At 40.9% G+C, this 20845-nt stretch overlaps 1 protein-coding gene across 2 annotated transcripts in view; it reads left to right on the top strand.

Moving 5' to 3' along the window:
- The window catches only part of RABGAP1L (RAB GTPase activating protein 1 like), a 480584-nt gene that overhangs the window by 442877 nt on the left and 16862 nt on the right, over positions 1–20845 (top strand). For both annotated transcript variants that reach the window (XM_090046904.1, XM_090046905.1), the window contains one exon: positions 16021–16113. In XM_090046904.1, coding sequence (XP_089903030.1) covers positions 16021–16113 — 93 coding nt within the window. The remainder of the gene's footprint in view (positions 1–16020; positions 16114–20845) is intronic.

Below are 20845 nucleotides of genomic sequence, written 5' to 3' on the forward strand. Positions count from 1 at the left end.
TTCATTGCATAAATTAAACATTGAAATGAATATGAGTTCAAACTTATTTGGGCTATTTACTTTTTTATGTTGAATTTAATTCATTTTACACTGTCCTAAGTTTTCAGTGTTTAATGCACAACAAGTTTTGCTCTTACAGAGCCATTAATTTGAAGCTATCACCTTTGGCATGTGGAGTGGAGACAGTTGAGCCCTTTGGTATGTAGAAAGACAATGGAGTTTATTTGGTTTTTGGGAACCCATCTGCTAGGTTGTGGGAGGTGTGAAAATGCTTCCCTCCATTCTTCCATCTTTTTGAGAGTTAGTGTGACATTTAGAGAAATTTTTGCTCCTTATTCCTTGTCACATCAGCACTTGACAGCAGTCATCTGTCTACTGCGCCCTGCTTCAGGCTGTACTGCTGTATCCACTGCATGTTGTTGAACACATTAACTTGATAATTTTTGTGGTTCTGTTAAATGCTCTGCAGCAAAATTGACAATAACACTGACAGTTAAATATTTCACTAGGTTTCAGAGTTAACATCCTTGTAAGTGAATGTATCAAGTTTATGCTTCTCATAATTTAATAGTTGTTAAGACCAGAACAGGCTATTAGACCAGTTTATCTGACCACGTATATATCACGAGCCATTACATTTTTGTCCAGCTAATTCCATATTAAACCTAATAACAAGCATAGCTTGTGTTTGAATAAATTTATTTTCTAGCATGGCCTCCAGCCTTGATTTGAAGATACTGGGGGAGAGAGGTAGACAGTCTGACATTTTTTTTTTTAGTAGTATGTGGATCATTTTTACTAATAACAATTTTTTACTCGTTTCTGATTTGAATCTGTCCTGCTTCAGCTTCCATTGGTTCTTCATGTGCTTTTTGCTGCTAAAGAACCCTGTAGTACCCTTCTCAAAGAAGTTGCTTTATATGTTACTACCAACTTCAGCCTTCCTTTTGATAAATAAACAGATTATATTCTTAAAACTCTTGCTGTATTTGATCCAGTGTTCAAATAATTTTTGTGGCTCCTCATTACACCCTGTTCAACTTGTAAATGTCCCTTTTAAAGTGTATGCATGAGATGTGCATGCAGCTGTACTTTTTTTTTTTACCTACTGATTTAATGGTTCAAACTTGCTGATATATCAGTGCTTTCAGTCATGACCACCTACATGAATAACTGGCCTAATAGTTAAGGGTGCTGAGTACCCAGAGCTCCTACTGAGCTTACAAAATTTGTAGGTGTTCAGTACTCCTGAAATCCTAGCCATTTTTTATTTAAACACTTAAATCAGATTGTGGCCAAGGTTTAACATTTTGCCTCCAAATCATATTTAATCACGTATGGCCTGGTTCTCCAAAATGAGGAGCATCCAGAAGTTCCCCACTAAGGCAGCTTTAAGCAACCACATTTTGAAAATGTTGGCCTAAGGTTCTTGTTAAACCAAGACAGTCAAAAGTGAGCGAAGGCAGTAGAGATTAGAACCAAAAACTGTGACTCTCAGTTGCAATAGTTTAACCACATTATATTCCCTGTCTCAAAGCAAAAGCAGTATAGTATGGTCTCAGGATACAACAGGGAAAGTCCAGTCCTTTTCTTCCGTCTCTGAAAGTACCGTGCATATGTGAATGCCATATTAGTAATATTGAATGCTGAGAAACAGACAGTAAGCTGAACCATGAGATAGAAATGAGCCCTGTAGAAGGAAACTAAAACAACCTGACACCTCTAAAAGGAGCCTTCAAGATATGCAACACTGCTCCTTTTATCATCCCTGAAAACTGTTTGACAAGGTAATGCTGCATAGAGCTGGAAAGTAAATGGATGGAAGTTTGGGCCAAAAAAAAGGAGGGGAGTGTGCAAATCATCCTCTAGGAAAGTGTAAAATAATGGCTTCGTAGCCTTACTGAAGGAAGAGAGGCCACAGCAGTGGTCAGGCCCAGTCTGAAGCAAAGCAGGCATGTGAGCCTAAAGGCTTTTCTGTATGAGCATTTTTCTTGAAAACCTTCACTATTGTACTGCTGCAGATGCAATGGCAATGGCAACAGTGGTTACATTTGTAGACAGGATTCAGTCATGTTGTTGATTTGATCATCCAGATCAACTCAAATTGGAGTTATGTCTACTATACCATGGGTTAATTGATTGCCAGTCAGCTTAAGATAATTGTGTTTGTATTAAAATCTAATGTTGACACTTCCCACACATTTGTTCTAAGCTGCTAATTTTTGTTTCTTACCCTAAGATACCACCTTGGGCAAAGAACAAGCAAAAAACACAGAACTTCCAACTGCTGAACTTCAGGGAATTTACCTAGTGCTTGTCTTCACTGTATTTTATCTTAGGACAGTTGATGTGTTAGTCAATTTAAGGCAAAAAATTTACCTTTTCTTAGCAATGAAGACAAGCCTACAATACTGACCCTGGCATCTGGTCTAACCAGTACTGTAATCCATATAACACAATAGTGGAATTAAAAAAAAAAAAGAAACTAGTGTTGACACAGTCAGATGGGAGGAGTAGAACAAACAGGTATTTATTGAATGGTGTTCAGTGAATACAGCAGGGAGCACAAACTGAACAGTGAAGATCAAAAGATACTGCCTGCTCTGTACTGATGAGGAACTTGATAAACTCTTTGTGAAAAATGGGTTCATAAGTACTAAAACTGAGGGCTGACTTATTTTTAACTTAGAGCTTTACCTAAGTTTTACATTAAACTCCACCCACTTGCTAGTGAGAAGTTAGGTTTCTATATAGAGATTTATTGCCTTTCCACTGGAAAATGGTTTTAGATAAGCTTGCTTTTGTCCTCTTAGTTAACTCACTCCTTTCTTATGGTAATGCTTCCAGTAAGGTAGCATTTATCAACATGAAGATATAAGTGAGGTTTGCATTTGTCATTGGAGTACTTATGCCCAGCATACTTAGTGCAGGAATTTTCTTCTTCAGTGCGCTTTACAAAATGTATTTAATTCCATCATGCCTCTGCACATTGTGTATTATTACTGCCTTTTATTAAATGAAAAACCCTGGGCACAAAGATTAGGAAACTTGACCAAGAATATAAGATATCAGAGTCAGGATTAGAAATTAGCCACTCCTAATGTCCATCTCTGAACTCAAGCCATGACACTCTCTTATTAATATAAAGACCACTGTATTCCTCTGAGAACTACTGAATGTACTTTACCTGGTAGATAGGAAAAATTCATATGCTGCCTTATATATTCAGTAGACAGGTGGTCTCTTGTGATATTTTGTAGCCCCTGCTAACATCTGAGCACCTAATTTTTTATTATTTGTTTTTATTTTCACAGTAGCCCTTGGAAATTGGGAAGTACTATTAATGAAGTTTTATAGATATGGAACTGAGACCCACAGAGACTCAGGCCCAGATACTCAAAGGTATTTAGGTGTCTAATTCCCATTAACATCAGTGTGCACCTAAAATACTTTTCAGGATCTGAGCCTTAGTGATTGCTCAGAGCAGTCTGTTGTAGAGCAAGGAATTGAACATTGGTCTTCTGAATCCTAGACTAGTGCTCTGACCGTTAAATCAACCCTCATGTCAAGAACTGCAGTTTTTCTGTAACATTTCCTGTATCGTCTGCAGACAACAGTCAATGCATGATGACTTGGATAATTCAAAGGCTTCTGAATTCGGCCTGTTGGGCAGGTGGCTTCCCTAGCTTAATAGCAGACTTCACTAGAGGCACTCAGCTGATTGCTTATTAGCTGAAAGCTGTTGGCTGTGCTAAATATATTTACTGTCAAGTGTTGCAGCCTTGATAATTTAGAGGTGTTGAATCTGGTTAGGGCTCTATAGCTGTCAGGGTGGTGGTCACTTATGGACTGCTGACCCATGTGTTGTGTGAAGATAAAATGTATTTGCAGTAGTTTCAATGCACTGTAAATAGGAGCTTGGGAAATGAAACCTGCCATGGAGCAGGCATGTTCTTTGAGTATCCAGAGATGTTTTTTCTTCCAAGAATAATATCAGAAAGTTGTGCAGGTGTGTGTGTGTGTGTGTTGATGGATGGATTGATGGATATAAAATAAAAATACATTTCTGGGGCTCTTATTTTCTGTGTTTGCCCTGGATAGTGCTGGCAAACCAGCTTTACAGTTTTTCCCTTCTGACTGGTCCTACCTTGTTGCTTTGACAGTCAAGAGACACAACCGGTTCTATATTTGGAAATTAAACAGGATTCACAAATTGCTCAGTTCACCAGATTTTCTCATTGCTTTTATTAGCTGCAGTGGCCCAGGTACCGATTCCCTGATAGCCAGCTTGACTGGTTACCCAGAAACACACTGATCCACAGTGGTTCCTTGTGTACAATAGAGTTGGCTTCACCTCTGCAGTGTATTTCATGGTGTGGATGTTTTTTGGGAAGCTGCTGAAAATGAATGGCCTTTGGGAATGACTCCAATCCATGGGATCAGCCTTGTATTTACACCAGGTGTTACTTCTTATTCTTCCTCCTCCCCATCCATGTGTACACAGACTGTTCTGTTCTGCGTTCCTCTTCATTCCCTGCAGCTCCTCTCCTCACTACACTGTCAAGCAGAAGGATGAGCAGAATTGGGGGAGCTGTGAGAAAGGCCTCTTTGGACACTGTTTATTGCCTTTATTTTCTTGCTGAAGAATTGATGGGTCTCTGAACAAAATGAAAAGTGACGTCTTCCAGTTGTCCCAGAGCAATCCTTCTATTGTCATGTAGTCTTCCATGTCCCAATCCCTGCAGAGCCTTAGTAAAGCAGTTTGGAACCAAGTAAAGAGCACCAGTGCAGTACTCAATTCCACAGGTTGGAGGTGTAACTGCAGCCTGCAATATAACATACCTTTTGTTCGGGGTATTTGGCCAGTGGACTCATATGGCTGCTGGAATGTACTCTAGTGCCATCATAGAGCAGTGCTCTGTGGCATATATCATTGTAGCTTTCCTCTGTGACTTTCTTGTGGCTTCTTTTTCCTTCCAAAGTATAACAGAACCATAGCAACCCCACCTGTTTGACATCCTTATGTACTTGCCCAAGGGACAGTTCAGAATTTCCCTATAAATCTCTGCAGCTGCATCTCATAAATTATGGTAACATTGCTATAGACTTTTCACTGACTTAGCTGCGGGATGAAATTGAGCCTAAAGGAGTGACTTCCCTTAGAAAGGGGGTGAGAGTTAAGGGTGAGATGCAACCAGGATAAACAGAAACAATAGCATCTATTTACATGTACGGACTCTTATATTTACAAATGTGTAAATCTAACACTTAAAATAATTAAAAGCATGTGGAAGTAGATTGGAACAAGATAGAAACCAGTGAGCAAATCCAATGATGAAAGAACTGCCGTTACTTGTGACCAAATAGGAGTGTCTTCTGCATCTAGCCACAGTAACAGTTCCCTCAGTTACCTGATTTCATTCCATGTCTGTCAGGATATGTAGATAATCTTATTCAGAGTATAGTCCGGGCTGTTGGTTCTGGCCTTCTTTACCTATGAATGGAGATAAAAATGAACGGTATACAAATAGGCAGGCCAGGTTGTTTGGCTAGATGTAGCATCTTTTATTAGACCAACTGAGTACGTAAGTTGGAAAAAAGTTCTTGGCAAGGTTTGGGGCACAATTACCCTTCTTCAGGCAATAGGGAGTATCTGCTGTGAAGAAGGATGTTTGTGCCCAAAAGCTTGCCAAGAACTTTTTTCCAACTACTCAGCTGGACTAACAAAAGATATCACATCTACCCAAAGAACCTGGCCTGCCGATATCCTTAAACCAACACAGCTACAATGAAAAATCGTGTAGACAAATTATTCTTTTCACCTGGGATGTTTAGACTGTGTTATCCTTTATTGTATTATATCAGTTAAGTGCAAAAGGAATTATGTGACAAACGGGGTATAACTGCTTTCCTTAATTGTATGCTTCACCTTCTAAACTCCTTAGCTGTATGAGCTGCTACACTTCAGCTGCATGTATATAAAAATAATCCACCCATTTCTAAGCATGTATCTAAAACATCCAGAGCATCTTCTTTGTTAAAACAAATCAGTTCAAGTGGAAAAAAATTCTTATATATATGAAAATAAAAAGGGATTGTGAATGATCATAGCTAGTTCAGGTTTATGAGTTTGAGTCCTCTAAAGAATCTCAGCTACAAAGAGAAAATGCCTTTTTTCAGGGCTTCTCTCTCTTTCTACAAATCCCTTGTGGGACCATCTGTAATCAGTGGACGTGTCTCTAGAAAAGCAAGTACTTTAACTGAATATAAATGGAGTGCAACTCAGTCTTTAAAGCTACAGGTTTTGGCATCTGGATTCCTAGGGTCTGTGCACAGCTTTGCCAGCTGATTGCTCTGCAATCTTGGACATCTGTGGGCCTGAGTTTAATGTTATGATTTAACTCTCTCTCATGGACACTATGTAACCTGATTAATGACAAATTTAGATGAAAGGCCCTTGGAAGTACAGTTAGTATGCAAGGCACTTCAGGTTTAGGTATGTGGAAATCCTTTTTAATGGTTAAATCCAACATACAATTTCATTGGCTGTTGACACAGCCATTTTAAATTACAGTAAATTATTGTGTAATATTTACGAAATATCTTGTTAAACCTGGAGGCTTCTCTTTCTTGTGTAACTGCAACCTAGGTTTTTGGATAATGCATTGATGATCATGTGTTGAGATAAAATAAAAACCAAAACTCAAACTAAATTGGTTTTCCCTGGATGCAATTTCTTGTTGCTTAAGAGAAAGATGAATGGGTTCCATTGTGTTCTGTCCAAGCCCCACTATGGCTAATTTTTTTTCTTTTTGGACAGAGTTGTTACTTATCACATTTTAAATTTAATCCAGTGTGATAGATAGATCTCTTAAGGTACTACTTCAGCCCTCTTAGTAATCTTATTCGTATGGAAAGGAAAATATACTTATCTACAGCAATGATTACACAAAGCAATGAAGCTTTAAGACAGTTTCATTGCAAGTCTTTCTGTTGCATTCAAGGCTTAAATACATTAAATTAACTGTTTGAATGGAGCTGTATTATCCTTTCTTGACCCTAATTTGGTTGAATCCATTCTTTTAATACAGGATAATACTGGAAGAAACTGGTACAATAACTTCCAGAATGAACCAAAATATATACTATGTATGATATTAATTTGTTTGCAGTACGCTGTATTCTGAGTTTTCCTTAAATTTCCTAATCCTCAAATGACATGCTGTACTGCAGTAAACCAAACAGCATTTTAAAAAGGACTGCTTTGAATATCAGGTACTTTTAAGCTGTAAAGGGTAGAGAAAATTGAACATTCTTTCGTCTAAATCATTGGGATACAATGGCACCATGACTTTGATTTCTACCCCCTGCCCCCACTCAAGATACCAAGGAAAAGATTAACGAATGGAACAGAATATTTGAAGTATTTTGAAGAAAATGAAAGGAAAATGGCAAATGTTTTTTTTCCAAATTGAGGTAAAAAAACAGAAAAAAGTTGTGTAAGAGTAAAGAAATAAATCTAACTGAATATTAGCTGTCAAAAATTGATTGAACTACTCAGTTTTCAGAGTGTACATGAGAGAGTCTGTAGAAAGGCTAGTAACTGTAGGAAGGGAAGACCGGTAATGAACAAGGAATAGGAAGTAGAAGTGTTTGGCTTAATGTGGTCTGTTGACTAGGGCTGGAGATTTGGGGTCAGGAACTAAGAGTCCTCATTCTGGCTCAGCTATTAGTATTTTCATTGAAGTCACTGTTACTAGGTCACAACATTTCTGCTTCAGTTTCCGTAGGTGTGAGGCATTCCCTATGCTCATTTCACATAGAGGAACTAAGGCTTAGGTAGCATTTGTAAAGCACTCGGAGATCTTTGGAGGAAAGTGGTAGTAGATTTGCAAATTGTTAATATAGCAGGGTCAGTTTGGATTGCATGTAAATGACTGAAAAATGGTTGGGCTTAAGAAATTTCTCCAGACGTACAGGAGATACCAAAGCCGTCTTGTACTGGCTGCATGTGGCTGGTAAGGAGCAATGAGCTACCTTTCCTCAAACTCTTCAAAGAGGGTCATCTCACAGCTACTGCAGACTTTTCTATTCTGGTCTGGATCAGGAGAAATATCTAAAGATACAAAGTTCAATTCAGTTTATTAAGGATTCTGGCTAAAAGCCATGCTCCCGAAAACAACATAACAAACATTCTGGGCTCCACAATTTAAAAAAGGATGGTACTGCATCCAATTCTGGGCTCCACAATTTTAAAAGGATGTGAAGAAGCTTGAGAGAGTTCAGAGGAAATCCATGTGCATGATCAGAGGTCAGGAGAACAGGCCTTATGATAAGAGCCATGAGGATCTTCAGCCTGGAAAAGAGCAGGCTTAGGGGGGACCTGGTAGCTGCCTACAAGTATATAAGAGTTGTCCATCAGGACCTGGGGGAACGCCTGTTCACCAGAGCACCCAAGGGATGACAAAGTCAAACAGTTACAAACTCCTCCAAGGCTGTTTCAGGCTGGACATAAGGAAGAACAGATTGCCACCAGAGATTGTGCAAGCGCTTACTCTGGACTCCTTTAGGAGACATTTATCTTGCTGGGATCCTTTGAAGCTAGCTGACTTCCTGCCCCTGGGGCAGGGAGCTGGACTCGATGGTCTTCTGAGGTCCCTTCCAGCCCTAATGTCTATGAAATCTATGAAACATACAACCATAATATAAATAAATTTAAGTAAAAATAACAGAAATACAAATATAATAATATAATAGAGCCAACCATTATAAAAACATTATTCCTACTCCTAGAATTAACATAATCAAGGACAAATGTAGTATAAATGGTTAAAGTATAAATATAGTGATAGATCCTGAATGTATAAAAATATTGCATATAGGTCCACAATTGACACAGTAAAATCAAATATAGTGATAAAATTTATCAGTCATATCAACAATAAAGGATGTTTAACTCTGATCACTTCAGCCTTATAAGCAAAAATTGCAAGACAGTTTACTAAATATGGATCTGTTTGCTGAAAGAGCCAGATTAATTTCTCTGTTTGAAAAGTTGATCAACTTCTGGTGAAGATGCAAAGTATTATTTTTTGCCACATGCCATGTGACAGCTCATTGCAATGATTTTTTGAATGTTTAGTGTTTTAGGTAATGGTATGATTTACCATATTTCCAGTTGCAAAAAAGAGTACACCTGTCGGGGGCATTGGCGATGCATTGGAGGCGCACACAGGTGCACCCCCTGAGATTGGCTACTGCTGGCAGTGCATGCGGGTAATCACTGCTCACCCCCCCTTGGCACTGACACCACCAGCAGTGTCTGCAGGCAGTCGCTGATCACCACTGGCCACTGCCAACACTGCAGGTGATCGCTGGTTGGTGTTTGTCACCCCCCACTTGCTGCTGACACCACCTGCAGAAACTCCGCACTTGCTGCTGTCATGCCCCGACCGGCGATGCTGCCTGTGGCTGGTTGCCATGCCCCCTCAGGCTTGGGAAGCATGCAGTGTTCGTGGTCAGGGGGATCCTTGCTCCCAACCCACAACCCCCTGGCCCTGCCAGTGCCTCTCACTCTCAACCCACAGACCCTCACCCCCCAGGCTATTCTGATGCCCCTCAGTCCCAACCCGCAGCCCCCCATCCCTGCTGTTGACTCTCACTCCTGACTTGCAGACCCTTGGCCTTTCTGGTGCCCCTCACTCCCAACCCACAGTCCCTCCCCCTCTCCCCCTACCATGCTGGTGCCCATCACTCCTGACCTACAGTCCCCCATCACCCCGGCCCTGCCAGTACCCCTCACTCCTGACCCACAGCCCCCTGCTCCTCCCAGGTGTGCTGGAGGGGCCCCCCAACTTCCCCCATTCCAACCGGGCCAGAGCATGGCAGCTCCAATTTGTGAGGGGAGCAGCAGAACAAGTCTGGCCCCAGCATGAGTGGGAGGGAAGAGGGGGATGCCTGTGGCACTCTCACCCTGGACTGGGACTCCAGCACTGTGGCCACACCCCCTCTGGGTAGCGTCTCCCAGCCGGCCTGGCCCCACCATCCCGGCCGTGAAGCTCCCCACTGCCCTCAAAGGGCCCCCCCACACCCCTGTCCCACTGGAGGGGCAGGTGCCTGCCCCCACCCCTTCTTCCCTGCTGCAGCCTCAGTGCTGGACACCTTCCCACAGTGCCGGCAGGCACTGGCCCCCTCACACACCCATCCCTACCCCCACAGGCCCCCAGACAGTCCCCAAGCCCTGGTTCTCCAACCCCTGCTTCCTATTGACTTACCTGCATCCAGCTGCTGAGGCTGCATCCACCTCCCTGCCTGGCTGCATGCTGGCCACGTGTGGTGCCCCCTGCCTTTAATGCCCTCCCACCAGAGGAGTGGAGCAAAATCCCAAACATTGGTTCAGATTTCAAAAAACCGCCCAGATGGAGAGTGGGGGATCCAAAAAGAGGACATGTCTGGGAAAACCCAGACATATGGTAACCCTAGTTCAGTGAGAGTTTGATATATTTTGAGAGAGAAGTTTGTTCCATTCCTTTTGTGCACTTTATTGAGATCTGCTGCGCAACTTACTCTGTCATTGTCATTGTGACTGGCTGTATCAGTATCTTATGCCAGAAGACAATAAAATAAGAATGAGATGTACAGGATAAATTATGAGATATTGAGATCTACAGATACGCAAGGTTTATAAAACATAAGAGGCTCCTAAATTTGATACAGCAGCAGCTCCAGCAAGTATACATCCCAGGGTGCTAAAGAAAGCAGAAATCAATATTGCAGAAGCTTTCCTGAACACTTTTATGAGCACATTCGGTTCAACAGTGATCCAGGAAGATTGAAACATGGCTAACATAATGCAATTATTTATGAAGGGGCCTAGAAGTATGTCAATGGTATGTAAATGAAATTGGAAACTAATACATGTCAATTTGGGATCATGAATTGGGTAAACTATTGAGGAATTAAGTTGGACAATATATGGAAATAAGTACTTGTTAAAGCTATTCAGAGTGTGTCCAGGAAAATAAAGTGTTATACAATTAGGCAGACTCTTTTGAGGCGCTATAGGTGGATTGTAGTAGAGGCCACATAGCAGTTACCAACTATATATAATGTTTATAATAGTTGGGATTAATGCCTGGGTGTGAAATGTTTCCCTAATAGTCCCATCTCAAATCTTTAGGGTAGCATTTTGTTCTGTTTGGATTAGAATGTAGCATAAATGGAGATTAATTTCTCTTGAGTCTGGATTTCTTTCTTTGGCATTGAAGTCTTTTCTATTTGCATTATAACATATCCCCTTGTACTTTCCAGCATAGTGCTATTCCTATTCTAGTGACAGTGATAGTGAGATTGTATTACTCACCTTTGATGTCAGTAAGGGAATAGCACTACAACATTTGCTCACAGGGGAGAGCACCAGGTGCACAGACCCTGCTCTCCCTCTAACACTCCAGCTGCAATCAAGGAAAATCCTACACAGACAAGGGGGGAGCCTTATTCCCTTGTGCAGCCATACTTTCAGGGCACAGTCCTGTCTGCAGCTAGTGATTACATCATGGGAAAGCAGAGGAAAGAGAGAGATTGTAGATACAAACATTTTAATGGTGGGTTATAAAATACAAAGCAGTGAATGGAATGAGAACTATGAAGAAAACAAAGAGAGTAGGCCTAAGAAGTAGTAGACTATCCTGTTTCTAGCATTCCTTGTATTTGACCTGCCTTTGATAAAGGCTGATAGTTTTAACATGCAGGTTCAGATTGATTTCTGCTGCCCTCGGGAGAGATGGTTGATGTATCACCCAGAATCCATACAAGCAGAATTGTACTTTCTGTCTCCAAACACAATGATGCTTGGTGGGCAAGTTTATTTAAAGAAGAAAAAAGGAGAGCTGCCCTCTGCTGGTTACTGTGTTCAGGCTCCTGGTGGGCCACTGTCTACTAAAGGAAACCATTCGTCACCTATTCCACTTAGAAAATGTCATTTTGAAGAAAGTGTTGTTTTGGTAACATAAAGCCACAGTGCAGTATTATTTATTCTGTATTTATTTTTTCATGGCAGTATCTCCCATCTTTTCCCCTTAAGCATCCCAGTGCAGATGGTTTCTTATCCAGCTAATCATTTTCATGCTGTTTTTCTTTTGGTCAACTGTTCTGGAGTCTAAGAAGCCAGAAGGACTGATGTTGCTGTTATATCACTGGTCTGGGACGCGGTGCTGAGGTTCAGTTTCCCACTCTGCCACAACCTCTGCATTACCTTAGGCTTTTTGTGCCTGAGTGCCACATTTGTAAAACAGGGGCTCTAAACTCTACACTGCTGAGGTTGAGGTCGTTAATGTTTGCAAGGCATTTGAATGCTACAGATAAAGTACCTGCCTAGATACAGAGCAGAGGGTCAAGGCTTAAGGAATCAGAATTTGTGGCAGAGGTGATAGACCAACTAGATAATTTGCACAAAAAAAAAAAATCTTTATTTGCAAGCTTTTCGGTGCAAACACCCTTTGTTAGGCATAGGAGAATGCAAAAGATTGTGAAATTTATCCTAGGTGGAAATGAAAATTTGTATTTCACAGGAGAGCTGAAGATGGTGTAAGATCTCTTCGTTGGAGTAGTTCATTTTGTGCAAATTAGGCTCAGATAAAAGTCAGAACAGTCTTTTTACCTCTTAAGTTGACTGGTGGCAAGCAGGATGTAGAATTATGTTTTCTTCTGGTTATGATATTTTATATTTCACAAGAAAGTAGGAAGATGAAATGCTCTCCTGGGCAAGGAATTTCTCTTGTGTTGAGATGCCTCTGAGCTCTGTGAAAATGCAAATTTTCAGGGTCGAGGCCTTGCACTTGTAGTGTAACAGTACAGCAATACTCTTAGCTCTTTTATGTGTTTGGCCCTCTGGGGTGCTGGTGGATATAAATGAGGCTGTGCTTTCAACTATCATGCCACAGCAAATCCCTTTTACCCCTTGCAGCGGTGAATGGAAAAGAAATGTGCTTAATATTCAGAGTACTGATAATGGGTCGGCTCTGTTGAGAAGTCTAAAAGCCCAAATAACAAGCTGGCATTCATGTGTTGTCAAGATTTGACTCAAGAAATGCTTGAAGGTACCATCTAGAGTTCACATCCATGACAGGAGAATAATTGTGCCTGTGTGTGTGCATGTGCTTACAAACCCAGACCTCCCTGTATGTATCAAAGTTCAGCGCACAGTTTTGCATGTGCAACTTTAAAGATTTGATCCCCTAATCTAAAAATAGGAAGAAGCAGATTGAAGAAATAGACCGGCTCCCTTAACTTATCAGAGTCCAGCACCTATATTCTCTTCTATCCAAAATTCCCAGTACTGCCCAAAAGAATTATGTCTGACTTGGAATACAGCACTTTTGCCAGCAACCTATTGTTTACTTCTCTTTTTGCCCCACAAATACCAGTACATGTCTGTCAATTTGTGCTCCATTCCCTGCATTCCCATCTTTTTCTCTGTTTTGTTTCAGTAGCAGGTTGGTGCACAGCAGCACAGAACAGCACAAGAGACATAAGCTTGGAAGGTATCCTAGCGACACATCATTCTAGGAACCTGCTCTATTTCTCTGAGCAAAAATCAAAGTAAACATCATGGAAATGCAGCTGGGTGGGAATAGATTGGGTTTGGTTTATGACTAGTTCTTCTCTTTAAAATTGTGTCTGGGAAGGGACATTTGGAATATTAAAGTCATCTTAACAGCCAAAGCATGCATAGGAAAGAGGAAATGATTTGCTTTGACTGTACCCAGGAAGCTGTTTTTTCAGATATTTAGTATTGGTTTGTTGGCATATAAACAAGCATCTCTTGCTAAATCATTTATATTCAGTTCTTTTTCACCCCTTCATCTAAGAGGTACCACAATACATTTTTCATTTACTTTTCTCCAAAATTATTGCAACATTCATGTGCTTTTCTTTCTCCTTACTCTCTTCAGTGTCTTTGCCTTTGGACCAATATTTAATTAATATAAAGCTGCAGCTGTAATCCTGGGTAATCCTCTGTGTTTTATTAGCTTTGCCATGAAACTCTCCATGCCAATGTATTGCACTTCCAAGCAGGGGCCAGTGTACTGCACTTCCAAGCAGGGTTGGTGTCCACATCTCCTGTGACCTCTCTGGTGTGCTGCTGGGAACATCCTTGTCCCCTTTTTGTGTCTTTCTGGCAGCAGGTGAAAAGTCTCCTTAAGGAAAATGAAAAGTGAAGCTGTACTAATCCTAATGCACAAGAGCATATAGATGTGTATGCCCCAACTGTAACCTCTGCCCAGCACTCACCCCAGAGGGGACTCTGCAGCTGGGGTGGTTGTGGGATGGTCCTGTTCTGTTGGAGTTCTGTGCTAGCATGAAAGTCTCACTATTTCAGTCATTTTTAAAACAAAATTAGGGGGAATTTATAGAAAAATGGTGTATATATCATAAGAACAGATCAAGGAAAATCATATACCTGTTTATAAATCATTATGACATTCATTTACTGATGTTTTCGAACTTGTGCCCTAATGCGTACTGTTTGTTGTGTCTGTTCTTGGTTGTCCAGGGACAGCCAAGGTAAGAGAGTAATAGTGCCATTTATATAGTACATTACAGCCAATTAACAACTACAAGTAAAGCTGCACCTCCATTTGGCATCTTAATAAAATACAAATACTCTTTCTAAATCATGACTGTTTCTAAAAGGCTGTCTTCATATAACAGCTGTCTGAGACTTGACTATTGAGCTGTTTACAAAATCTGCCTATGATGATAGTCTGTGTAGCTGCCTCACTATTTCCCTGCTGTGGCTAGAAGTGAGCATTGTAACTTTATCAGTGATTTCCTTGGAGAGTGTCCAATCCTGCCGAGCTGGGCAAAGTGCAGGATTGCAGAGCCACCTCAATTACCAATAATGTTTCATCACAAAAGCACCAGCCCTTTCCCCAGGGACACTTCATACAGAGTTGGATGGATCCTAGCTCAGTCTAAACAGCAATGAGTCAAGTAAGTGGCTCTGGCTGTAACTGCTCACATTGATCATCACCAGTGGTGCTCAAGCTTTGGGCTAGATGAGTGGCACAGGACTGGTCTACAAGCCAGATTGGGCCCCATGCCTCAGCATCGGACTCTGGAGCCGGGCACTGCCTCCCCCTTGGCCTGAGCCCAGGATTGGGTCCTGGAGCCTGTAATCACCCCTTCCCACTCCTGGGCACTAGGATTGTGCCCCAGGAGTCTAGCACCACCCACTCCCAGTCCTGCACGCTGCATTTGGGCTCTAGAAGCCTGGTGCCATCCCTGCCCTGGCCCCCGTGCCAGGAGTAGGGGCCCTATGCCACCACAGCCTGGCCCTGTGCACTGGGATTTGGTTCCCAATTGAGCAGTGTCACTGCTCCCCTAAAAATGTCCAGGCCTGTAGGGAGTCCTGCAGGCCAGATGACATGGCAAGGGGTTGAGCACCCATGATCAACACAAAAAAAAAATCACAGGTCTCCTCCAACTTATTGCCTCCATCATCCCTACCACTGACCCATGTGGGCATGCACTCTTTTGGGTGGGGCTGTTTGACTTTTCACTTTGGTGCCACTGCTGAGGAACTGTTTTTCAGTGGATCCAGAGGCCAGAGTCATGTTCTCCCCTCTGCTTTTCTTTTAATGCCCATGTTTTTGCCATGCTGTTCCTCCTTATTCTTATTAAAAAATGTTTTTACTTTATTGTTTTACCTAAAAGTATTTAAAAAAATTACCCTAAACTTAGTAATGATTTTGTCAATTTACTGATAACTGTTTGAAGTGACTGTTTTGCTTTCAACAAAAATGCAGAACAAGGGAAAGAGTGCTTGTTGTTTTAACTTCCCACGCCTTCTCCCATCTTTCACACTGGTCTCACTAGTTGATGATAGTGCGCAGGATTATTTAGCAGGGAATGTCCCACGTTTCCTCTGCTTCCTGTTTGCAAGTATAAACTTCTAGCAGCTTTTTCCTGTGCTCCTCCCATCTCTAAGAGGATGTTTTTTCTGAATGTATTCCACAGGTGCCCACAAAGAAGCTGAAGAAGTATGAGAGAGAGTATCAGACAATGCGGGAGAGTCAGTTACAGCAAGAAGATCCTATGGACAGATACAAGGTACAGGGGAAACTATGAAACTCTACCCCATTGGCTAAATGACATGGAAAAGTGATCTGATTTCACTAGTTAAAAAGAGGTGTTTATGCCAGTATCTCATCCATACTAGCATACACCAACACACTCCAGAAACATGGAACTAAGATTATGATTCAGATTCATCCCATTTCCATAGTGATCACTTTGGACACATGGAGTTATTCTTTTTTTTTTTTCCAGGAATATTTCAGTAAAAAAACCCAACAACTTCTAAACAGCCCTCAAGTAGCCACATATAATATTTTTTTTCTTTCAGTTTATATGTTTTTAGGTAACGCTCCTGCTGTTGCACTTTTACGGGAATCTGCGTGAGATGCTGAGAAAGAAAGGGTCATTCTCAACTACTGACACAAAAAGGAGGAAATGCATTTTATTTTAGTCAAAATGTGCATGGTCACATCCACAAAGACTTTTGGAAGGTGAACTCTTCCAAGACTGACATAAAGTTCATTCATTCGTATCTGTTTGTAGCAAACGTTAACATTTTATTTGTCAACACAGTGCCTGGTACAGTGGAACCCAAATCAATGTTTGGGGTCTCTAGGTACTATCACAATAGAAATAACCATGAAAAATATCCTCCTTTACAGGAGAAGCAAAATAAAGCCTCAGTTGTGTATGAAATGGAATAATGTCTGGTTTTGTTGCATGCATCATAATTGATATCAATTACATATTCATTGAATCAGCAATAGTTGGCCACTGGTTCAAAGTCAAATTATTTCTTTTTGATATCTTAATTACTGTTGTATGGTCCAGGATTAGAGAGATGGTTGACAAAAAAGGAATAGCTTATTTGCTGTGGTTCACCAGTGCTTATGAAGTAACATATTTGAATTTCTGAATTCCAAGTTAAAACTGGGTCTTCCTCCTTCAAGTTGTTCTCTGTGGGTAGAGGCCTGCACTCATGTTAGATTCCGAGGACATGCAATTATTTTCACACAGAGTGGACTTTCGTCCTGATATTTGTGTTCATTTGAAGTTTTTCCAGTACCATATTACCAAGAAGCAGGCAGAGTATTCTTATCGCTACCCTTTCTTATGTTTATCTTCAAATGCCACATTCATAGGTAAATCCAAAGTTATTCAAAGAAACAACGCGTGAATAATTTCCAGTAATGAATAAATTTGACTGTTCCATGATCTACTCATGAACAGTTGCAAACAGATGGAAAAGGCAGAAATGTGGTGAATAAGTTACTCATTGCAAATTAAAAGCCTGAATCTGCACTCAAACTTGGGTGCACAGATGCTTATACCTACAGGAGCCTGTGGACTTCAGAAGGGCTCCATGCAGATGTTGGAGCCCACCTACTCATGTCTCATTATAGGATCTAGGTCTGTTTAACTCCATTGCCATAGGTAATAACATCTTAACTGAAACACAAGTCCAAGAAACCACATTCTGGTTGATTGATTAACATTTCAGTGCAGAGCGTATCTTTTGCTACATAACAGCAATTGCCATGGTAAGTGCAAATGCACTGCGAAACACTGATTAAGATTTATTAAGGAATATTGCAGATGATCCTTAGTTTAACTAGAATGATAGCATCTGTAAAACTACAGAGGAAGCACTCAGTAAGCATAAAATCACCATTTCCCACTTCTGGTCATGCTCCTAGAAGAGTTCAGCTGGAGCAGAGGCCCTATGCCCTTTTCTTTAATGTCATGACTACATGTTGTTCTTATATAGTAAGAAGATTTATATTTATAAGTCCTGATAAACATAGATGGAACTGTGTAATTTTTAATTATTGTTATATACTTGCATTTTTTGTCCTCATATTGACTTAATTTTTTTGATAAGTTCTGTATTTATTTTATTTACTATTCAGGACCTATTTACTGTATATTTTCTTTTCAACCAGAAGCTTAGGTTTCCTTAGGTGGAGCCTTCAGATATATGGCCATTTAACTGCCTAATGGGTTACTTAGCTGTGAACTCTTATAATAAGGCTAATACATGCCAGCATTTTTTTAACTATTTTTTAATATTATGCTTAGTATGTTAAGTATTATCCCTATGTAAATGACATTAATGGATTCCATTGGGCATACACTGATTAGTACATTACAAGATGCTACATCTTGGCTGCTTACAGATATGAAAAAACCCCCAAAAATGAAGCTTTAATTTAAACTTGGTGTGCCCCTGCACTGAATGCAGCACGTCCCCAGAGATGGCATTGCTTTAGTTGGACCCACCTCACCCAACATCTGTATAGAACTGTGGTACAGCAGGGCTTTTTAGTGCCTTTATTTAATAGCTGGTTGAATCAGCTTTAGATAAAAGTGCCAAAAACCCCGCTGATGTGCCTGAGCTATACAGACTCTGCAGAGCCAGGCTGAACTAACATGCTGCCTCTTTTGGTAAAGCACTGTTTTTGGGGGGATTTTTTTTTTTTGGTCATGTCTGTCAGCAGCCCTTGTATCTAAGATTGTACAAAAAAAGTGTATGATACTGAAGACTTGAATACAGTCCTTTAGTGAAAGGCTGTACTGTAATGCATTCACAAAGTGGGGCAGAATTAAGATTGTGTTGAAAGTATACATTTCTTGATTTTGGAATATTTAACTATGCAAAATAATGTTCTGTAAATTTAGTTCTTTTTATGGAATATAGCATAGATATGAATTTTTATTGTAAGAAATAGTACTGCAATTGTGGCCAAGAAAGTATTAGCTATTTTTTCTGTTTAGAAATAATCCGTTTCCAGCTCATTAACTCTGACCATATTGTCCTTCTCTAGCTTATTTATATTAATACAGAACTAAAATCATGCTTAAGAACACTTTTCATCTCCAAAGCACCATGCAAGCTTTGTAACTAATTAACCCAGCAAAACTTGGGGAATGGATGAGCAAGGATTATTGCCCTTATTTTGCAGATGAGGAAACAGGAAAAAAAAGACTTATTTGGCCACAACTACAGGGCATTTATACACATACTTTTTGGTCCCACAGTGCACTAAATATCTGCTGCTTTGGAGCGAGCCAATGCGCATGCAAGCTGACGTGCACTGTGCTATGTTGTGTGCAGTTGTATAGGTGATGAGATGCATATCAGCATGCAGAAAATGGCGGCGGTGCACTTTTGAACTAAAGCACCTTCTATATGTTTTAGTTCAAAAGTGTGCCACCACTATTTTCTCAGCTCTGATGTACATTTCACTGCTTATACAACTGCAAGCATTGCAGCACCAGGCACTTTTCAAAGCGCCTGGCACTACAGCGCTTGCAGGTGTAAAAATGCCCACAGTGAGTCCCTGTCAGAGCCAGTAATAAGCAAAGGGTTCTGGTTTGCAGTAGGACAACTCTTGTGACTTCTGTTATCTGGATTGGGTTTGGTCAACTTTTTGTTGACACACTGATTTGATAAGTAGGGAGATTCCTCACAACCAGTTAAGTCACATTCAATTCAGTCTAAAGCCATAGTCTTTAGTCGATAGCTTTCAGTACAAGAAAAGAGGTTCTTCAGCAGGAGATATTGTTTATGCTTGATTGATCCCAGTTTTGTATGTTTAATGTTGTCACTGGCCACGTCCAGACGAGCACGCATGTACATTTCCCTGGGGACAAATAGCAGCAGCACAAAATGTCCCTGAGGAATGCCTGTGCACACATGCTCTGGTGTGTGACAAGTTGCCCCAGGTTGGGTAGGAGAGGCTGGGACCGGCACTTGGGCTGGCTCTAGCAGCCTTAACTTGGGTTCTGTGGGCCTCCCAGGGCTCTAGCTGCAGCAGTCCAGCAGCAGGGAGCTTGGCTAGCAGACAGTGTGGCTCCAGCTGGACAGGCAACTTCTGATGTCAAATAAACCGTCCGCACTGCAAATTAGTAGTGCAGGGGCAGCATGTGCGATGAGCAGTACCACATGCCCGTGCTCATCTCCACACACCCACTGTGTTAGCCTAAGAACGATAGAGATCTGTGCATGCAGGGTTCAATTATGAATGAAGTTTGTATACATGCATATGGGAAGGAGTTATCTTAAACAAAATGAAACAAAATAAAACTCAGCTTCAGTGGTACCATTGTAATCTGTTGTAACCTTTAAGGACTACATTTCCATCATGGCCAGAGCTAGATACCCCTGAACTGCTCCGACACTCTCTGTACTTTGTCAAAGGAGCCAGGATGGCTCTGCACAGAATGTCTCCCTACTTCTGGGAGCGCCTTTTGGGGTGATGTTGTTCATTTAGGCTATTGCTTAAGTGCCCTATTTAGCCCATGTTGTTCTATAATTTTACAGATTTTTCTTCCAACAAGAAAAATAACTCATCTTTTCAGGTCCCCATCCAGGAGCAGGAGGTTTTTTTGTTGGTGATTTTCTCCTAGTTTCTGCAGAATGGAGATCTGTGCAACAAATTAGTTTAAATGTAGAATGTTTGGTTCCTCTTTCTTTTCACAGTACACATTAAGCATTGTTTTGTTGCCTTTGCATATATGGGGTACAATACCACAGACATAATCCTTGTCGTGTGACAGATCCTGAAAAATGGAGGGATCAAGACTATGATCTTTACATAGGCTTTATAGATCTGACGAAGGTCTGTTATCAGGTGAGCAGACTGACATTGTGGTTAGTTCTCAAATGATATAGATGCTTCCCCAAATTTGTCAGCATTGACAAGCAGTTACACAACATCAAAACAGATCCTGTTGTCATGCAGACCAGGATGAAGCAGGGTAT

This window comes from Crocodylus siamensis, chromosome 5 (assembly GCF_052110815.1).
Source record: "Crocodylus siamensis isolate JL-2025a chromosome 5, ASM5211081v1, whole genome shotgun sequence".
Classification (NCBI taxonomy): domain Eukaryota; kingdom Metazoa; phylum Chordata; order Crocodylia; family Crocodylidae; genus Crocodylus; species Crocodylus siamensis.